The sequence below is a fragment of the Strix uralensis genome, chromosome 21 (assembly GCF_047716275.1).
Source record: "Strix uralensis isolate ZFMK-TIS-50842 chromosome 21, bStrUra1, whole genome shotgun sequence".
NCBI classification, from domain to species: Eukaryota; Metazoa; Chordata; class Aves; order Strigiformes; family Strigidae; genus Strix; species Strix uralensis.
Window position 1 is genome coordinate 6309001 of NC_133992.1, and position 17837 is coordinate 6326837.

At 65.4% G+C, this 17837-nt stretch overlaps 2 protein-coding genes across 4 annotated transcripts; one reads left to right on the forward strand and one right to left on the reverse strand.

The window, feature by feature from the left end:
- The first annotated feature begins 440 nt into the window (after positions 1–440).
- Positions 441–2841, forward strand: PTRH1 (peptidyl-tRNA hydrolase 1 homolog). Its single transcript, XM_074891411.1, has 5 exons — positions 441–509; positions 856–1075; positions 1234–1333; positions 1978–2023; positions 2427–2841. The coding sequence occupies exons 1-5, from the start codon at positions 444–446 to the stop codon at positions 2616–2618; spliced, it is 624 nt and encodes a 207-aa protein (XP_074747512.1). The 5' UTR covers positions 441–443; the 3' UTR covers positions 2619–2841.
- A 1644-nt stretch (positions 2842–4485) lies between these two features.
- On the reverse strand, positions 4486–16962 carry CERCAM (cerebral endothelial cell adhesion molecule). 3 transcript variants are annotated; one of them, XM_074891408.1, is made up of 15 exons: positions 16721–16962; positions 13587–13800; positions 11880–11994; positions 9098–9208; positions 8792–8909; positions 8578–8712; positions 8284–8488; positions 8090–8209; positions 7860–7936; positions 7572–7678; positions 7338–7470; positions 7035–7162; positions 6755–6958; positions 5547–5783; positions 4486–4894 (listed from the first exon to the last, which is right to left on the reverse strand). In XM_074891408.1, the coding sequence occupies exons 4-14, from the start codon at positions 9169–9171 to the stop codon at positions 5549–5551; spliced, it is 1536 nt and encodes a 511-aa protein (XP_074747509.1). In that variant the 5' UTR covers positions 9172–9208; positions 11880–11994; positions 13587–13800; positions 16721–16962; the 3' UTR covers positions 4486–4894; positions 5547–5548. The 3 variants fall into 3 exon arrangements, with proteins under 3 accessions (XP_074747509.1, XP_074747510.1, XP_074747508.1); XM_074891409.1 differs by lacking the exon at positions 11880–11994; XM_074891407.1 differs by lacking the exons at positions 11880–11994; positions 13587–13800; positions 16721–16962 and adding an exon at positions 10864–11057.
- Positions 16963–17837: the final 875 nt, after the last annotated feature.

The following is a 17837-nucleotide window of genomic DNA, read 5'->3' on the forward strand; positions in this document are numbered from 1 at the left end:
GCGGGAACGTAACAGGCATGAACACCTAAAACATGGGGCACTGCCCTGGGGGCACTTACTGCTCCTGCCCCCTGCCCCACACACTGCGGGCTGGGACCCCGCTTCACCGCGCAGACACCGCCCTCGGCCCGAGGACCCCCGCAGGCCTTCCCAGCTTTCCCCCAGCTGCTCCTCCGGCACCGCCGTGGTTAATAGCCCCCCTAGGCCTCCACCGCCTCCCGCCGGGGCCAGGGCCAGCCGACCCGCGGCGATTTACCACAGCGGTGGCCCCTGCATGGGCGGAGCGCGGCCCACCGCACGCCACCGCCCCGGGCCCGCCCCGCCGCCCTCAAGCAAGATGGCGGCGCTGCCCGTAAGCAAGATGGCGGCGGGAGGCGAGGCGGCGCCGGGCCGTTGGCGTCGCGCGGGCGTGACGTCACGCGGGAAGGGGAGCACGCGGCGCGATGCTGGCGGCGGAGCTGGCGGGGCGCGCGCGAACGCTCGTCAGGCGGGCGGGGCCGCGCGTCATGGTGGGGCCGGGCGGGAGGGGAGAGAGGAGGGGGGAGAGGGGGGGCACCGGGGCTGTGAGGGGGAGATGGGGGCTGAGGAGGGTCAGGGGGGACCAGGGCTATGAGGGGGAGATCGGGTCTGAGGGGGATTAGGGGGGACCGAGGCTGTGAGGGGGAGATCGGGGCTGAGGGGGATCAGGGGGGACCAGGGCTATGAGGGGGAGATCGGGGAGATCAAGTCTGAGGGGATGAAGGCTGAGGGGGATCAGGTCTGTGAGAAGGCCTGAGGGGTGCTGGGGTGGGGGGAATTGGGCCGGTGGAGGGGCCAGGGGTGGTTAGCAGAACCCTGTTGACACCCGGGGGGCAGGTGGCTGGCCTGGGCAACTACGGGCTGCGGGGGACACGGCACAGCGTGGGCATGGAGGTGCTGGACCGGCTGGCCCAGCAGCTGGCGGTGGCCGAGGGTTGGCGAGTGGACAGGCAGTGCTGTGCCGACATGGCCCTGGCCGTGGCCCACGGCCTGGAGCTGGTGCTGCTGAAGCCACGGAGGCTCATGAACCTCAATGGGCTCAGCGTTGCCAGTGCCGGTGAGCAGCGCGGTCACTCCCGAAACCTGCTGTGCCACCAGGCCCTGTGACACGTCCCCCTTGCCCAGCACGGGTCTCTGCAGCCCGGCTCTGCAGGGTGAGGGCCTGGTGAGCCCATCTCCCCCTCATTTATTGGGTTGTATTTCTTTTTTCCAAAGCTGACATCTACAACCTCCGCCCAGAAGACATTTACCTGGTTCATGACGACCTGGACAAGGCCCTGGGCAAGGTGGCGATCAAGCTGGGAGGCAGCGCAAGGTACGGGTTGGCCCCAGCTCTCTGGTTGTGTGAGGTGGTTTGAGGCCTTGCCATGCCCTTACAGGCACGTGGGCCGTTCCTGGACCCATCCCACCAGCCTGGCGGTGTTTTCAGCCCCAGCATCAGCCCTGGGCTCAATCCCAGTTGCAGAGGCAACAGCTGGCTGTTTGGGCGGAATCCCAGTGCCTGCCCTGGCAGGAAGCACCGGGAGCCTCCTGGAAGCAGCTGTGGGCTGGATCCAGCCCATCGGCTGCACCACATGGGCTTTTTATAGCACCGTGCCTCCACTCTGCCTGCCCCGGCGCCAGCTCCTGGGTCAGCCTCGAGACATTTAACCTAGGAAATCTTCCACTGTGGGACGGGGCAGGGGTGGTACTGGGCCCCAGCGCTCAGTCCCACGTGCACCAGCTGCAGCGAGAGCCAAGACGCACAGAACGTGCTGTCCCGGCCCTGCTTCCCCCGAGCCAGCTCTCTCAGCCCCAGGGGCTGGATGTTCCTGCAGAGCCAGGGCATGGGGACTGCAGCCCCTGATTGGGGCCACATCCCCAAGTCCCTGCAGCGAGAGACCCCCCCAAGACCATACCGGGGAGGGTGGGGGAGTGTCTGTTACAAACTAATGGTGGGTTTTCTCCTTCTCTCCGAAGGGGACACAATGGGGTCCGATCCTGCATCAGTGCTTTGCACTCCAACGTGAGTGGGCCTCGGTGGAAGGGGCTCAATCCTGCCCCCACCTCAGTGCATGGCTTGTTGTCCCCCCACTCCCATTCTTCTGACTCCCCCCCCCAACCCAGACAAGCCCCTGCTCCCTTTCCTCTCCCCGCCTTTTCTCCTTCCCGAGAGCTGATGTCGGTTTGGCCGCCATGGAGGACATGGAAACAATTAGCTTGAGCAGCTCTGGCAGGAGCCCGGAATCTCAGCACAGCCCAGCAAAAGCCTCTTCCAAAATCATGTTTCTTGGAGCAGGCACTCAAAACCACCTGGAAAACATGCAGGGCTGCTCCCTCACCACCCAGCCCCACTCTCAGCGCTGTCCCCTTGCCCCCAGCTCTGGGCCCTTGAGGTGATGCTCCTCCAGCTCCTTCTTCCTCCCCAGGAGATGACCCGGCTCAGGGTCGGCATCGGGCGACCAGAGAGTGAAGTGACAGTGTCCAGCTACGTCCTGGCTCCGTTCCACACTGTGGAGCGGGAGAGGCTGGAGCAGGTCCTGGCCCAGGCAACGACCTGCCTGCTGGAGCACATCCTGTGGAGGAGAGCGCCCGCGGGGGAGCCGGGGGACAGGGGCTGACATGAACCCCCGGGGACCTGCGTGACCAATGGCCGGGGCACTGTGGGCTCGGCGGGGTGCCCGTGGTGCGGAGCAGAGCTGGCCCTGCTGGGCAACCGGGCCAGGCACTGGGGCAGCCCTGGTCTGTCCCCACACAGATGTGGGCAGCTCGTGTCCCACTCAAGCCCCTGCGGTGGCTTTGTAGGGCAGTTTGGCACAGAACTGAAATAAACCCTCACCCCTGGCTCTGCCCCGTTCCTGCCCCTCGCCGCCAGCTGAACTCGGGGCATCCCTGGCTCTCTGCGGCTCAAATCCATGTGTCCATCCCTGTTCCACCAGCTCAGGCTGGGGGGAAGCTTCCAGGGGGATGTGATGGGAGCGACTTCTGCAGGGTCCAAACCCACTTTGGCTGTGTTGAGAAACAGTGGCAAGCACGAGCTGCCCGGAATCTCGTTGCTCAGCAGCGCCCGTGGGCTGCTCCCACTGAGCTGCAGCGAGAAGTCTCAGGGCTGGCCTCGTCGTTTTTGAGTGAGATGGTTTTAGGCCAAAACCCTGGAGCTTCCAAAGCCAGAGCAGTTCTGGCTCCTCTTCGCAGACCCGTTACAGCTCTCTTGGTAGCGAGGGCAGCCCGGGGAGCAGTGTCTCCCCACCGTCACGGTGCTCTGCCGACACGTCCTCTTGCAGCCGAGAGCCCCAGCACCGGCAGCTCCTCGCCTGCGTCCCAGCGGGTGCCGGAACAAGCACCAGGACCCTTGCTGGGTCCCGTGTACCACAGCGCTGCTGCCGCTTCCTTCCTCCAGCTGGCACCAGACCTTCCTCCGCGCTGTCCCCAGCTCCTGAGCTCCTCCCGTAGCATTGAGGCTCCCTGTGACCGGGGGACAGGCAAGGAAGCAAAGGGGTCCCCAATCTGCCACCACCGCTGCACCCCGCTGTGGCTGTACTGCCTGGGAGCCTGTGGCTGCACAACACACACTTGGCCGTCTCCTTCGCCCTGTTCTCCAGTAGATCCACTCAGATCTTCAGGTCCCGTGTGATCCCCTGGCGCCGGTGGTTCTCCTTCAGGAGGTCCCTGCTGTAGCTGTTCAACCTGCCCCAAATTATGCTCTCCTGGATCATTTGGTGGTCTCGGACATCCCGCTGTGGGTCTCAGCCACCGAGGCTTCCACCCATGCTCCATCGTCTCCATCAAGCTGTGGGGAGAAGAGGGGTGCAGCCCCCCAAACCCTGGGTGAAAGCAGCAACCCGCCGTCCCGGGGCTAACGCCAGCAGCCGCTGCAGGGCCCAAAGGGGCAGCCAGCTGCCAGGCCTGGGTGGAGAGAGGCGGCAGCTCTGGGGGCCTGGCAGGGAGCTCACACCTCCCCAGCGCACCCAGGCCAGAGCTAGTCACAGTGGTTTTAAGAAAATTGCTCCTCCACCCCAGAAAACCCTCAGTTTTCAACTAAAGGTCACCCTGCCGAGGAGCTGAGGTTTAGCACCAAACAAGCCTGGACTCTTGGAAAGCAAACACCCTCCTCCAGAGCTGGCCACAAAGGCGACAGATGCCGGAGCCCAGCAGGACTCGGCTGCACACCTCGGTGCTCAAGCTGGTGTCGGGTTTTCAGTCCCAAGGCCAAACCTAACGCCAGCGAGGGAAATCGTTCCCATCCACGTTCCCAGGGGAGACCCGTGCTCTGTGGAAATGACACCCACCTTTTCACCCGCAGACCCCAAGGGAGAGCTCCAACCTCCCTCTCCCACCCCGCCTTCCTCCCTCCCTTTCCCCATTACAGATTTCATTCCCAAAGCAATCGACTGGGAACCGCCAGACCCTCACCACCGCAGCTCTGAGGTGACCCCGGCGGGGTGTGCCCTGGGGACGTTACGTGGGGCAGAGCCAGCACCCGTCAGCTCAAACACAGTCTGCTTTAATCCTCCCTGGGCTTCAGCCCAGACATGGCACAGGCGAGGGACAAGCCCGGTTGGCGGCAGGAGGCCACGTGTGCCACCACAGGAATCAGCCCCTGGCCTGAAAAACTCCCCAAAGTCCAAGCTGGTGGGAGATGGCAGAGTTGGCATCGCTCAGGGCGGTCCTGGAGAGGTGTCCTCAGCAGAGACGGAGCACAGCGCTCCCCTGATCCTTCCACCTGGCAGGGAAAGGGCCCTCCGGGAGCCCCGGGGCAAATCCTGCCTGGGGTGGATTCGCCACCTGCAGATTTGAAGGATCCCGGCGGGATCTGTCCAGGGCAGCTGCATCTCTCAAGCGGGAGCAGGCAGGATCAGGCCACTGGCCCAAGGTGCTCCCAGCTGGGTCACAGTCCCTAGGAGGCAAGGACACAAACCTTAGCGGTCAAGGCAGGAGCAGCCCCGACATGTTCACGCCTGCAGTGGAGGCAGTGGGAGGGTTGTTTTCCAGCCTCCCCCCGTCTGGCTGCTCCCGACAAGGCTCTGCTGCCAGCACAAGCAACCTCAGACAGGGAAAGTCTGACCCGGCGTTAACCGTGGCGGTGCTGCCTCGGGGCCGAGCGAGCGGGAGTGCTCGCCTGCCTGCACGGCTGCTCCACGGAGACACGGCCCCAGGGAGACCCATTTCTGGGGGGAGCAAGCAGTGCCGGGGTGAAACTTTCCCCTGTGAGATGCCTCCAGCTCTCCCCAAACTAGTGTGACTTTTGGAGGAGGCAAAGGAGCGTTGTCCCTTCTTCACTTGAGGGGCTCAGGAGCAGCACAGACTCAGGGAGCAGCAGGACCCAGACTCCTGGTCCCCTCCAGTGCACATGGGACACCTGCATCCCCATCCCTTCTCATCTCTGTTTCCCAAGGCTTTGAGTCTGATGGGAAGAGCTGCTGCCACACGGCAAAGAGAAACGAGGCATCCGGGAAACATCCCCAAACAGCGCTCACAGGGAGATGCTTCCCAGGCAATCTGTCCCTCGTCCCCAGCACCATGCACCCGGGTCCCACGGCCTCGCTCACCATCAGAGCTCATCACGGGCAGTGGAGCGGAGGTGGCCGGCACCGCCCCGTGAGTCCCTCAGGGTCTTCTGCGAGCCAGCCCAGTCGGTCTTCTTGGCATCGTCATCCCAGATGGTGGAGGTCTCGGTGTCGCTCAGCCAGTTGCTGTCCCCAGCGTAGTGGGTGGGATAAACCAGGAGGGGGTGAGCCGAAAATACCAGCAGGTCCCGGGGGGTGAAGTGCCGCTTGTAATCCTCGCTGAGGAAAGCAGAGCGGTCCCCAGAGGAGAAATTGGATCACAGAGCATGGCCCGGTGGAAAAAAAAGGGCTGGGAAAACCGTACTGACCACCCGGGGAAGGCACCGGGGAGGGACATGGGGTACTGGGGAGGGGGTCTGGGGAAGGCAGCTGAGCTGGGGGGCTGCCCCCCACCGCTGCTTCCCGCAGAGCCTGGCTGGGGAGGGACTGTGGAGGGGATGGGGCCCCTTGTCTCCCCACCAGCCTTGGTGGCACGGGGCCGGCCCTGGCACGGAGAGGGTCTCCGGCACAGCATCCCGCCGGCCCAGCCGTGGCTGGCCCCAGGCCAGAGCTGTCTGATGCCGTTATCCAGGCGAGTATGGGGCTCCCAGCTGCTCCTGGTTCACATCCAGAGCACTAATCCGCCCCTCCGTCCACCTCCAGCCTCCCTTTTACACGCCTAATCCCTCTGTTTCACCATCCCGCTCACTGGCTTTCCCTCCTCCCTCTCCCCCAGGACACCCGGCCACCAACGCTCACCCACCCCCTAAATTGCCTCCCCCTCCCCAGTCACAGCGTCACTGCTGACCCCCTGCCCAGGAAGAGGGACATGGAGGTGCCCCAAGATGGGGCCGAGACCCACAACCAGGGGTGGGGGACCACACAGCCCCCCAACGCAGGGGTACAGGGGGCTGCTCCCCCCTCACCATGGGGCCAAGACCCCTGTGCAGGGCCAGCATCGAGCCGCAGCTCCATCCCCGTTGCCGTCCCCCCACCCCGCGCTGGCAGGAGGCCATTTTCCAGCGGCTGGCAGCCAGGCAGCGGTCGGGGGGGAATGAGCTCATGCTACAGATGTTTTCTCCAGCATGAGTAACGCCGGGGAGGGGGGGGGGACCGGGTGGGACGGTGACGGCAGAGAAGAACCACATGCTCCTTCGCTGGCACGGCCATGCCGCTCCGCCAGCACCCCTCCTGCACCCCCCGCTCCTTACTTGGGGTGCTTGTCGTACATGATGGGCAGGAACTCGTCCACCGGCAGCATTTTGGAGAGGGGCTCGGCGGCCAGCAGCTTCTGTGCCCCACGGTGGGAGATGGCATAGGCCAGCGTCCAGTACGAGTACCCAGCCACCACCAGGTTTCGCACCCCCTCCACAGGCGCCTCGTCCTCTGCGTTCACCTGCTTCCTCCCCAGGTAGCTGCGGGGTGGCCGGCGAGCCATGAGAGCCAGCCCCGGGGACCCCCATCCCGCATCCCCCCAGTCCCAGCACCTACATGAGGTCCCAGTCCTGCTGCGCCCCCTCCAGCTCCTCCATCAGCCGCTGCAGCCGAGCCGGGAAGGCGGCCTCGAAGCGCACGTCGTCCTCGAAGACCACCGAGCGCTCCAGCCCCCGGGACACGATCTGCAGGGAGGGGACAGAGGTACAAACCCATCCCAGCACCGCGCTGGGCCATACTGGGTCCACTGACCCTGCAAGACACCTCTCCCCAGCCCTTCCAGAGACCTGGTGATGCTCACAGGGTCCTGGCCCCGTGCTGGTGGCCCTTAGGGACCCCGTGGCCCCCGTGGCCCCGTACCTCCTTCCAGATGTTGTAGTGGCTGAGGAAGCAGCCAACCTCGCCCTTCGTGAGCGTGCGGCCGGAGAAGGGGTCATAGTACCCGGGAAGCAGGTCCACCCCCAGCACCTTGATGTCGCTGCTGTTGAGGGTGCTGCAAGAAGAGGGGCTGCATCAGCAAGGCGTCCCCCCCCAGCCACCCCCAGGGTGACACCGGAGGGCTGGCAGAGTGGGGACACATCCCGCTGCGGTCACCTCCCATCCACGGCGTCCACCACCCGTGGGGCGATCTCCAGCTCCCGCAGGGATGCCAGCATCCGCTGGCGCCGGTCCGGCCTCCGCACCAGGTTGATGAGGAAGATCTGGGGATGAAGGGGAGAGCCCCACCAAGGGGGCATGTTGTTAGAGGGGGGACACAGCCTGCCCAGCCACTGCAGGATGGGGAACAGGGGGCTTGGCCAAAACCCATGGTGGGTTTTGCTGCAGATGGATGCAGCCAGAGGGGCAGACAGGGGGACACGGGGGGGTCCATTAGGCACCTACTTCATCAAAGCCCATTTTCGTGAGCGGCTTGGGGAGGAGGGAAATGTGCCTGGAGCGCTGCATGGCGGGGCCATCCACTGCAGAGAGAGGGGACACCCCTTCGGTGGAGCCCAGGGTCTGCCTGGCCAGGAACTGGGGCCAACAGCCCTGCCCCAGGGACTGGCACCAGGTCCCCATCACCCCTGGGGCTGGGGACACCTCCAGGACCCCGCCCACCTGCAGGCGCTCACCCATGGCCTCCAGCATGAGATGCACAAAGTTGGTGTGATCATCCTCCAGCGTCTGGTGGGCCTTCACGGGGACGTTGATGTAGCCAAAGCGCTCCTGGTTGCACACGTGGACCTCCGCGCCTGCCAGGTGGGATGGGTGAGCACCACAGCCCCCCCAAACGCCCTGCCCACCCTTGGACCCTCACCGCCCTCACCAGCCGCCTGGCAGGAGTAGGCAAAGACGATGATATCGTCGAAGGCCCAGGTGTAGTTGGGATGGGGTGGGTAGAAAGCCAACCGCACCGTCTCCTCCTTCCGCAGGTCGATCAGGAAGGTGGCGTAGACCATGGGGACAGAGAAGCAGCCCACCCGCTGCCGGTTCTTGGTGGGGAAGTAGTCGGCCGTCCGGCGGTAGTAGCCCTGTGGCACACCAGCGTGATGTCTCCACAGGGGGGGGCTCTTCTGCCATGGGGGGGGATCCCCTTCCCCAGGGTTCTCTGAGGATGTACCTGGGGTGTGATGCCACACCAGAAGTTGGAGTAGAAGGTCTGCGAGTCCAGCATGGGGGCCACCACCGACTTGTTCTGCGCCATGAGAAACTTGAGGGTCTGGTTGTTGGTCAGGATGCTGTCGGTGTCCACAAACTGGGGGGACAGCACAGGTCCTGGAGCCGCGGGGCCACCCACCTCAGCCCCCACCCCACCAGTGCCCCATGTCCCTTACCAGGATGTAGTCTGCCTGCTGCTCCCGGGCATAGACAAGAGCCTCCTGCTTCAGCCTCATCAGGTTTTCGTAGCGTTTTTCGCTCCAGTGCTTGGGCCCAAGCTCGTCAGGGTAAGAGCTGGGCAGGGGGGAGGCAGGGGTTAACCCCGCTCGCTGGCAATGCACAACTCGGTGCAGGGCGCCGCAGGCCTGCTGACTGAGTCAGCCCAGCTCTGCCTGGCACCGTCCCCAGCTGGGGAGCAGGGTGCTGCTCTGGGAGCCCCTCGCAGACCACGCCTGCTCCCCTCAGCACTCCCCCAGCCTCACCTGGGCTCCTCCTGCACCTTCCAGACCACCGAGTGATAGTCCTTCCCCACCGCCCCCAGCCACTCCTGCAGCATCGCCGTTGTGTTGTCCAAGTTGTGGTCTGTCGCGCACCTGGGGTGAGGGGACGTCAGCCTCTGGGGGTCCCCACCCTCAAGGGACAACCACGGCCCCCTCCCCGCACTAGGAACGACCTCCTGGGGCCAAGAGGCTGAGCCAGCAACGCTCGCTTGGGAACATAACATGTAATTTGAAGGAACCGAAGCTGCGCTGGCAGGAGGGGGAACACAGATGGGTAATTTCTTTGCCCGTGCCGCCGCCAGTCGGGTTGTCCCGCAGCTCTCACCCCCCATCCCTGCAGCCCGGCAGCAGCCCCAGCCGTGCTCTCCCCATCCCAGCCCTACGGCTGCCCACCATGAACAGCATGTTTGTCCCCCTGTCCATGCACCCTGCTGCACCCCACAGCACCCCTGTGCACCCCGCTGCGCCCCAAGGAAAGGCCTTGACAAGCAGCAAAAATCCCCCTCCCCAAACTTCCCCTCGCCACGCACAGCCGCCATCCCCAACTCTCCCACCGACCTCGTGACGATGTTCACGGGGACCCCAGCACAGACGGGGCTGAGCCCCACATTGCACTGGGGCAACCCCCAAGTCCCCACACTCCCCAGCACCCTCGACCTGTCAAAGAGCCCCGAGTTGCCCCCCGGGCATTGGTGTCACAGGGACCCCCTGGGACACAGGGGACAAGGCAGGACCTGTCCCCCCCCAGCTCCAGCTCCACAGGCAGCTGCTCTTGAAACACCTCGCAGGGTCCCATGGCCGGGGACTCCCGGGGGCTGCAGGAGGCGAAGGCGAGGGCCCCCCAGTCCCCCGCTGCTGGCAGCTCCCCCCCTCCCAGCCTGGCCAGCCCTGCCAGGACCCCCCCGCCATCCCCCGCCTCAGCTCCCCGCAAAAGCAGCTGCAGAAAAGTTTCCGACGAGCTCGGGCAAGAGACGGTGGTGGCGGAGGAGCGAGAAAGAAGGACGGCGGGGGCTCCTCTCCCAGCCACACCCCCCCCCCCAGCACGGTAAAAGGGGGTTTGGGGAGTGTCTTTGGGGAAGGGGGGGCTGGGGCCGAGCCCTGCAGGGAGGGGGAAGGCAGCGTCTGTCCCTGATGATGCAGAATCCCCGGAGTCCAGGGCTCCCCTCCCTCGCCAGCCCCACAGCTTCGCGAGGGGAAAGGTGGGGGTCCTGCCCCCTCGCCGTGGGGCAGTGCCCAGTCCCTCTCGGGTCCCTGTGGGTCCCACAGCTGGGACAGAGCCACCCTCTCACCCTTTGGGGCTGGGGGCGGGGAGGGGCTGTTCCTCCAGGGTCCCCCTGGGTCCCTGTTCCTCCCAGGGGTCCCCATTCTCCCGCAGACCCCCATCCCCCGGATCTCTGTTCCCTCCACCCAGCGCCCCGTTATTTCATGATCACCCCGAGTCCCCAGTCCCTTCACTCTCCCCAGCTCCCCAATTCCCCTTCCCCCCATTGTCCTTTGGATCCCCACAACAGCCCCCTCCCCATTCCCCCCATAGACCCCCCTATCCCCCAGGAACTCCGTTCCGTTCCCCCCCGCCAGCATCCTCCTTCCCCCGGGGCTCCCCATTCCCACCGATTCCCTGTGACCCCACCATCCCACCTCCCCCCCGGGGTTCCCCATTCCCCCCACAGCCCCCTCCTTCCCCCGGATCCCTGCTACTCCCCGCACCCCGGGGTCCCGGTTCCCCCCGGGGTCCCCCGTTCCCTCACCACAGGGCGATGCTCCCCGCGGGATAATCCATGCGCTCCAGGGCTCCCAGGCAGTGCGGCAGCGAGTGCTGCGCGTTACGGGCCAGGAGGGCGAGCACCACCCTCGGGGGGACCGACCCAGGCCCGGTGCCGGTGCCGGTGCCGGTGCCCAGCAGCAGGAGCAAGGCGCAGAGCGGCCCCGCGGCGCCCATGGCGGCGGCGGCGGGCGGGGAAGGGGCGGGCTGAGACCCGCCGCGCTCAGCGCACCCCAGCCCCCGCCCCCGGCCCGGCCCCGCCGCCGCTGTGAGCCCCGGGGGCGGGTTTGGGTTGGGTTTACTTTAAATAAAGCCGGGAGCGGTAAACAGCCCACGGCCGGGGGGCGAGAGGTCGCGGCGCGGGGGGAGCACCCCCAGTCCCCCCTCCCTGAGGATGCTCCTGCGCATCCCCGTGTTCCCTCTGCCAGCTCGGGGTCGGGTCCCCGCGGTGGCTGGCACGGCATGGGTGGGTGGTGGGCAAGCAGACAGGTGGGCAAGTGGATGGGGGGGCTGGTGGCCAGGGGGGCTGGTGGCCACGGGGGATTATGGCCAGGGGGCTGGTGGCCACGGGGGATCGTGGCCAGGGGGGCTGGTGGCCAGTGGGGGATCATGGCCAGGGGGGCCTGTGGCTGAGGGGGGCTTGTGTCCAGTGTGAGTTGTGGCTGCGTGGGCTCACGGCTCTCCCCCGTCACAGGCCATAGCAGCCCACCCCACCGAGCCGTGTCCCAGCCAGGCCACCCCCCATGACTGACCATCTGCAGCCCCCCCAGGCGTGTCTGCAACGTGTCCGAGCCACAGGCAGCCCCGAGGCCTTTGGGACATTTGGCCAAAACCACTGGTTAACCACCCAAATCCGTAAATACAGCCGTCAGCTCCCGGAGCAAGCGCAGGCCGGGGGGAGGCCTCATCCTGGGGAGCAATAACTCCGGGCACCCCTCGCTGCGGTGGCACCCGAGCTGTGGCGAGGGGCTGCGGCCACGCGTGGCCAAAACCTGCACCCACCCGCAATGGGGCGAGGGCCTGGCCGGGCAGCTGCTCTCGCTGGCTCCCCACGGCCCCCCGCTCCTGGGGGATCCCCAGCAAGGCTTCGGCAGGGGGATGAACAATCCAGCAGCACCTGGAAGAAGCAACAGAGAGGGTGGGGGGACACGGGGAGCACAGGGAGCCCTGCGGCGGCTCTAAGGAGAGAAGGACTCTGTTTACAGCCCGAGCTCAGACAAGTATTTCGGGGAAGGGCTCGGTGCCAGCGCGGCTGGGAGCTCCCCGGCGATGCAGAGGAGCTGCGGGAGGGGGGCAGGAGCCCAGGAGCCGAGCACAGCCGGACCCCACCCGTGTCCAGACCCCACCCGTGGCCGGAGCTCACCCGCGTGTGCGGCCGCCGCCGGGAGAGCCGGGCGGGGGGCGGCCCCTCTCCCCTCCGCGGCAGCCCCCGAGCGCGGCCCCGCGGCCCGGGGAGGGATTAAGGCGGAGGAAGAGCCGCAGAGCGGCGGGGATGCCCGCGGAGCCCTCGGCTGGCGCCGGCCCGCGGGGACACCCACCCGCCGGCATCGCCCCCCCGCGCAGCCCGGCCCCGCGCTCGGCCGCTGCTGCCACCTCCCGGCACCGGGAGCCGCCGGGAGCCGCTGGGTACGGGCTCGGTGGGCAGCCAGGGGCTCCGCGGTCCGTCGGAGCCGGATCTGATCCCCTCGTTGCAGCTGCACCCTGCTCCCTGTGTCCCCACATACCCGCTCTTCTTCATCCCGACATCCCTTTGCCCCTCCATCCCTGCATCCCTTCACCCCGACATCCCCACATCCCTTCCCTCCTCCATCCCTGCATCCCCTCATCCCTCCATCCCTGCATCCCTTCACCCCGACATCCCCACATCCCTTCTCTCCTTCATCCCTGCATCCCTGTGTCCCCACATCCCTCCATCCTCTCCCGGGGGTCTCAGACAGCCCTGCCCTGCCCTCAGCACCTGGGAAGGACAGAGAGGGATTTCAGTGCTGCCTATAAGGGTTTTGAGCAGCCTGGATCCCAGAGAGGCCAAGCAGGGCAGTTCCCAGCTTGCAGACTGGTATGAAACCCCACAGAGCCCTGACACCATGCACCACACTGGGGCTGGGGAGGCCTGAGCCTGGATGTGCCCGGGCCCAGGCTGGGGCCAGCCCTGGGATGCTGCTCTGTGAACAAGAGCAGCACCGGGACGCTGCCAGCAATTTTTCCCCAGAAAACCACCCCCACCGTGTGCTCAGGCCCAGGGACACAGGAGCCCTGTCCCGGCACCCTGGACACCCACGGCCCCGCTGCCCCGGCCACAGCCCACACCGATGCTCCCTGGCCATGGGCTCAGGGACCGGAGAGGGGAAATCCCTCCCCATCCACAGCCCCACCACCCCTGGGGCAGACAGAGGACAGGGGTGCCACCACTGCGCCCTGACGTGGGGAAACTGAGGCACGGACCTAAGCAATGTGTCACAGATGAGCCAGGACTGGCAGAAGGACGAAGCATCCTGTGCCCACCTTTACCAAGTGAGGTCTGAATTATCGCGGGCTTTGGGGCCGGCTTTGCAGCCTGCCTTCCCCCCACAGCCCGAGTGCCCCAGGGCTCACGACAGACCCTCGGAGCCCGCTGTGGGCCAGGCGACACTTTACAAGCAGTTTTTGGCCATCCAACGGTTAAAAAAACCCCACAAGCAAGCTCAGGGAGAAGGGGGAAATGGAGGTTACCTGCCAGGGCACCCGCTGCGTGGTCCTCAGGCTGACGACGCACCTGGCTCCACGCTGCGGCTCAGCACCTCCATCCCCACCGCTCTGCTAGCACAGGAGCAGGACTGGCAGGCGGGTGGCAGGTCCCCATGGGACTCAGGGTGTCCCCACGGGGCTCAGGGTGTCCCCACAGGGCTCAGGGCATCCCCATGGCTCCACGCACCCATAGCAACACCTGTAACACAGAGCCAGCGTCAGGCCTGAAAGCATCCCGCCTGGGAAAGCGCCTTCCCATCCCCACGGTGCTGGGCAGGCAACAGCACTGGGTGATGTTTCCAGCAGTACGTTTTCTTTTTTTACAGGAAAAAGCTGCTTTTGGACCCAGGGCTGAGGTTTTTGGCCACCTCCCACCTCTCTCCACCCTTTCCTTTGAATTTTCTAGGATTTTCAGCAAAGCCTTTGAACAGCTTCAGGTTCCTCAAGCGTCACATTTTTCTGCTTTAAAAGGCTCAGGTTTGGTTGCAAAAAACAAATATATAAATATATATATATGTATATATAAACGCAGAGATTCTGTGCGTATGTGCGTGGCTGGGGGATTTTATGAGTCCCCCAGCCACCAACAATTTTTTAAAAATTTATTTCACAAGAAAAAACGTCCCAAGGGCCCAGCTGGCTGCCCAGGTCTGTAGACCCCCTGGGTGCCCCCAAGGGTCCCCGTTCCCACACCGTGACGCTGCCCGAGTGACTCTGTCCCCTCCGGACCCCTGCCCCAACTCATCCAGCCTCACAACCCCAGCCCAGTTCCCACGTGGGGAAACTGAGGCACGGAGCCCACACAGCCAGTGGGGACCCCGGACCCGAGGGAGTGCCGGTGACCCCGCCATGCTCCCTGCCCTGCAAGTCCCACATCCCGAGCTGTTCCAGCTGTTCCAGCTGTTTTCGCCGCCCTCCAGCTGTTGGGTAGCTCAGGAGGCCGGCGCTCCCCTCCCAGCTGGGTTTTCCTTCCAGGTCTCTGCTAAACCCATCGCATCCGCAGGCGCCGTTCTGCTTCCCTCCTCGGCAGGCTGCTTCCGCGGCAGGCGAAAACTATGGGTCTTCCCACCCAGAAAAATCCGAGGGGATTTTGGCCACCCAGCGGGGGGGGATTTTGGCCACAGGGGGGGATTTTGGACCACCTAAGAGATGCTCTGCCGGGGGAGCTGGAGGCCAGCAGGAGCAGCATCCCCATCCCAGCTGGTGGAGACAGGGATATCTAGATCTGTGCCACCACAAATGGGGCAGAGACACGTCACCAGCCCCGGCGCCTGCTGCGCTGCATCTGCCCCACAGCTCGGCTTGTCGGGAGACAGCCTGGGGTGCTCCTGGTGGGCTACGAACATCAGGGAGGGAGAAGCCTCCGTGGGGTCCCCTCCTGGTGCCCCACTGGGAGCAGGGAGCCGGGGGTGTGTGGGATGCTCTGCACCACCTGCAATTCAGCGCCACGCTTGGAGCCACGTTCAAGCCACGCAGCGGCCAAAATCTGACCCTCCTGGGTGGCGCAGCCAGCTGGGCCCCAGAATGGTCCCTTTTTGCCCCAGACTGGACCACATCTGTCAGCATCAGAGCCAGCAGAGCCCAGAGCCAGCGTCCCCCGGCTCTGGGTGTCAACAGGGAGCTCAGGCACCCGTCAGCCCTGGGAGGGGGCAGAGGGACACTTCCCTCAGCAAGGGGAAACTGAGGCAGGAGGCCAACCCCAGGCTGTCCCAAACCCTCCGGGCAGGGAGAGGCCGTGCACCCTGCTGGGGCTCCACCCCAGGGACGATGGGGAGCTGCTCTCCGTCCCCCCCAGTGTGCCTTCTCGGAGGGACGGCAACAGAGGGGTACCCCGATGGGATGGGTCCCCCCTGTGATGCACTGACCCCTGCACTCCCATCCCCTCCGTCCCCTCCCTCCTCTCCCCCCCAGTGGGGCTGCCAGTCGGTCCCCGTCCCAACCCGGGGCAGCTGTGACCGAAAACAAAGCTGTCCCCTTCGGCACAATACCCTTCTGTCCCCCCCCCAGATGCTGACCGCTGGGGTGGGCAGCGGCCGGGCTAGAGGCGTCGAGGGGCCGTGCCAGGCCCCCGCTGGCAGGGGACAATGTTGGCAGTGATGGAGAGTAGGTATTTCAAAAGGTTTTGTTTTCGGGTTGACCCGCCGAGCCGGCGTGACCCCGCAGCCCCCCACCCAGCCCTGCTCCTCCGTCCCAATAGAAACCGGCCACATTCCTGACCTCGGGAGGGGGGGGGGGAAGTTTCAAACCTCCCCGGGAAGGAGACAATGGGGGTGTCAGGGCCGTGATTTAGGAGGGGGGGCTCTTTCCATCACAAAGGCTAGACAAAGGCGCTCAGCGATGGGAAAGGGGCTTCGGCGGCGGCTCAGGAGAGGGGCCATGGTATTGTGCCTGGCCAGCCGGCCTCGGCAGCAGGGCAGCCAGGGCCCACCAGGGCCCACCGGGTGCCACTGGGTCCCATCGGGTGCCACCAGGTCCCATCAAGACTCTCCATCTCAGCCCCTACAGCAGCCCTGCCCACAGCCACCCTGGGGACCAGGGTCTGGTGGCTTCGTGGGTGTCACCATCACCCATGGTGGGAGGGAGTGAGTCCCCCATCCCCACGTGGGACAGATGGGTCACCTCCAGCTCCCCACAGCACCCCACATCATCAGGGCTGGCCAGGGACCAGCCCATCCCGGGGTGGCTGTGGGCTCCCCATGGGTCAGGGCTCAGTCTGGGGCCATCCCTGACCCCTGGGGGACACACAACCCCAGAGCCCTGAGCCCCCCCCCCACCCCCATCAGCCCTCCCCTGGTGTTCAGGGCCGGGGTCCCACTCTCCTCTCCAGGGGCCAGTCCCGGGGCCGAGGGCCGGGTGAGGGATGAGCAGCTCCTCTGTGCTCTGCTCAAAGGGGCTTTGTGCACCCCGGGGCTGCCGGCGCCCAGCACCACCCGCCACCGCCGGCACGGGCACCGCACCTCACAGCCTGCACCCCCCCAAACCCTCCTCCTTCCAACTGCCCCCTGCCCCAACCCTCCTCCCCCATCCCTAGAGGGGCTCAGCCCCACACCGTGGCACACACACACACACACACACCCAAAAAAAAGCCAGGAAACTGCTTAAGCAGATGCCCAACTTACGGTATCCTCTGCCGCCGAGCTGAGCCCACGTCTCCGGCCAGTGTCCCGGTGCCGAAGGGCTCGGAGCCTGAACGGAGAGGGGATATTTTTACAGGAGAAATATTTTTCTCCCAGTGCTGGACGGCTGATCCGAAGGAAAAGCTGGAAACAAGTTCATTGGTTTTTCTCTCGCTCCCTCTCCTTGCCCTAATTTTTATTTTCCTGGCAGCTGGCGGGAGGAAGGGAGCTGGCAAGGTGATGCTTTTTTGGGAAGAGGGGAACTGCTGGTGAAAGAGGCATTCACCGCGCCGGGAGCCTGGGAAAGCCGGGAGCTGGGGGGCCGGCGGGAGGGCGGGAGCCTGATCACCAACCGGGGCTGACCGGTGTGCCGAGGCTCGGGCCATGCCGAGGCTCGTGGCCATGCCGAGGCTCGTGGCCGTGCCGAGTGAGGCTCGTGGCCGTACCGAGGCTCGTGGCCGTGCCGAGGCTGGCCGAGCGGAGGCCGGCGGCAGGTGGAGGGGCGCTGGCGGGATGCACCAGAAAGCCAATGACATCATGTTGTGGGGTTTTTTTTCCAGGATGAAATGTAATTTGCAGACGACTTCCTCAGCCGCCCGCAAGCGCTGGGGCTCCGCGGCGAGGAGCAGGACAAGTCCCTCCAGGACATACCAGCGCCCACCAAGGGAGTGCAGGGCTGGGCCTGGGCTTTATTTTTTCCCCCTTTTGGGTCAGAAAAACGACATTTTAGTTCCTAACCCAGCAGTGCCATGCGAGGGGCTCCCCAGCACACAGAGAGCAGGTCTGGCCGGCGGCTGAGCAAACCACAGCCCGGCAGAGCCGGCGCCAGCGCCCCGTCGGGGACCCCCCATCCCCATGGCAGGCAGGATCCGTCCCCAGCCGCCCAACCCGGGATGGCTCCTTTCGCCTCTTCCCTCTTAATTTTGTTTAGAAACTTGTCAGGTTGGTACATAAAGGAGGTGGAAAGATCAATCCCGGCTTTTCATCAGTGTGGGAAAAAGTATTTCACTAATCCATATTTATTGGTGTAAGGAGCCGAGGGGGGGGGAGGGTGAGAGACCCTAATGGTCAGGAGCAAAGGACAGAAGGGACAGTTTAAGGCTGCCCTTTTCGGAGAGGT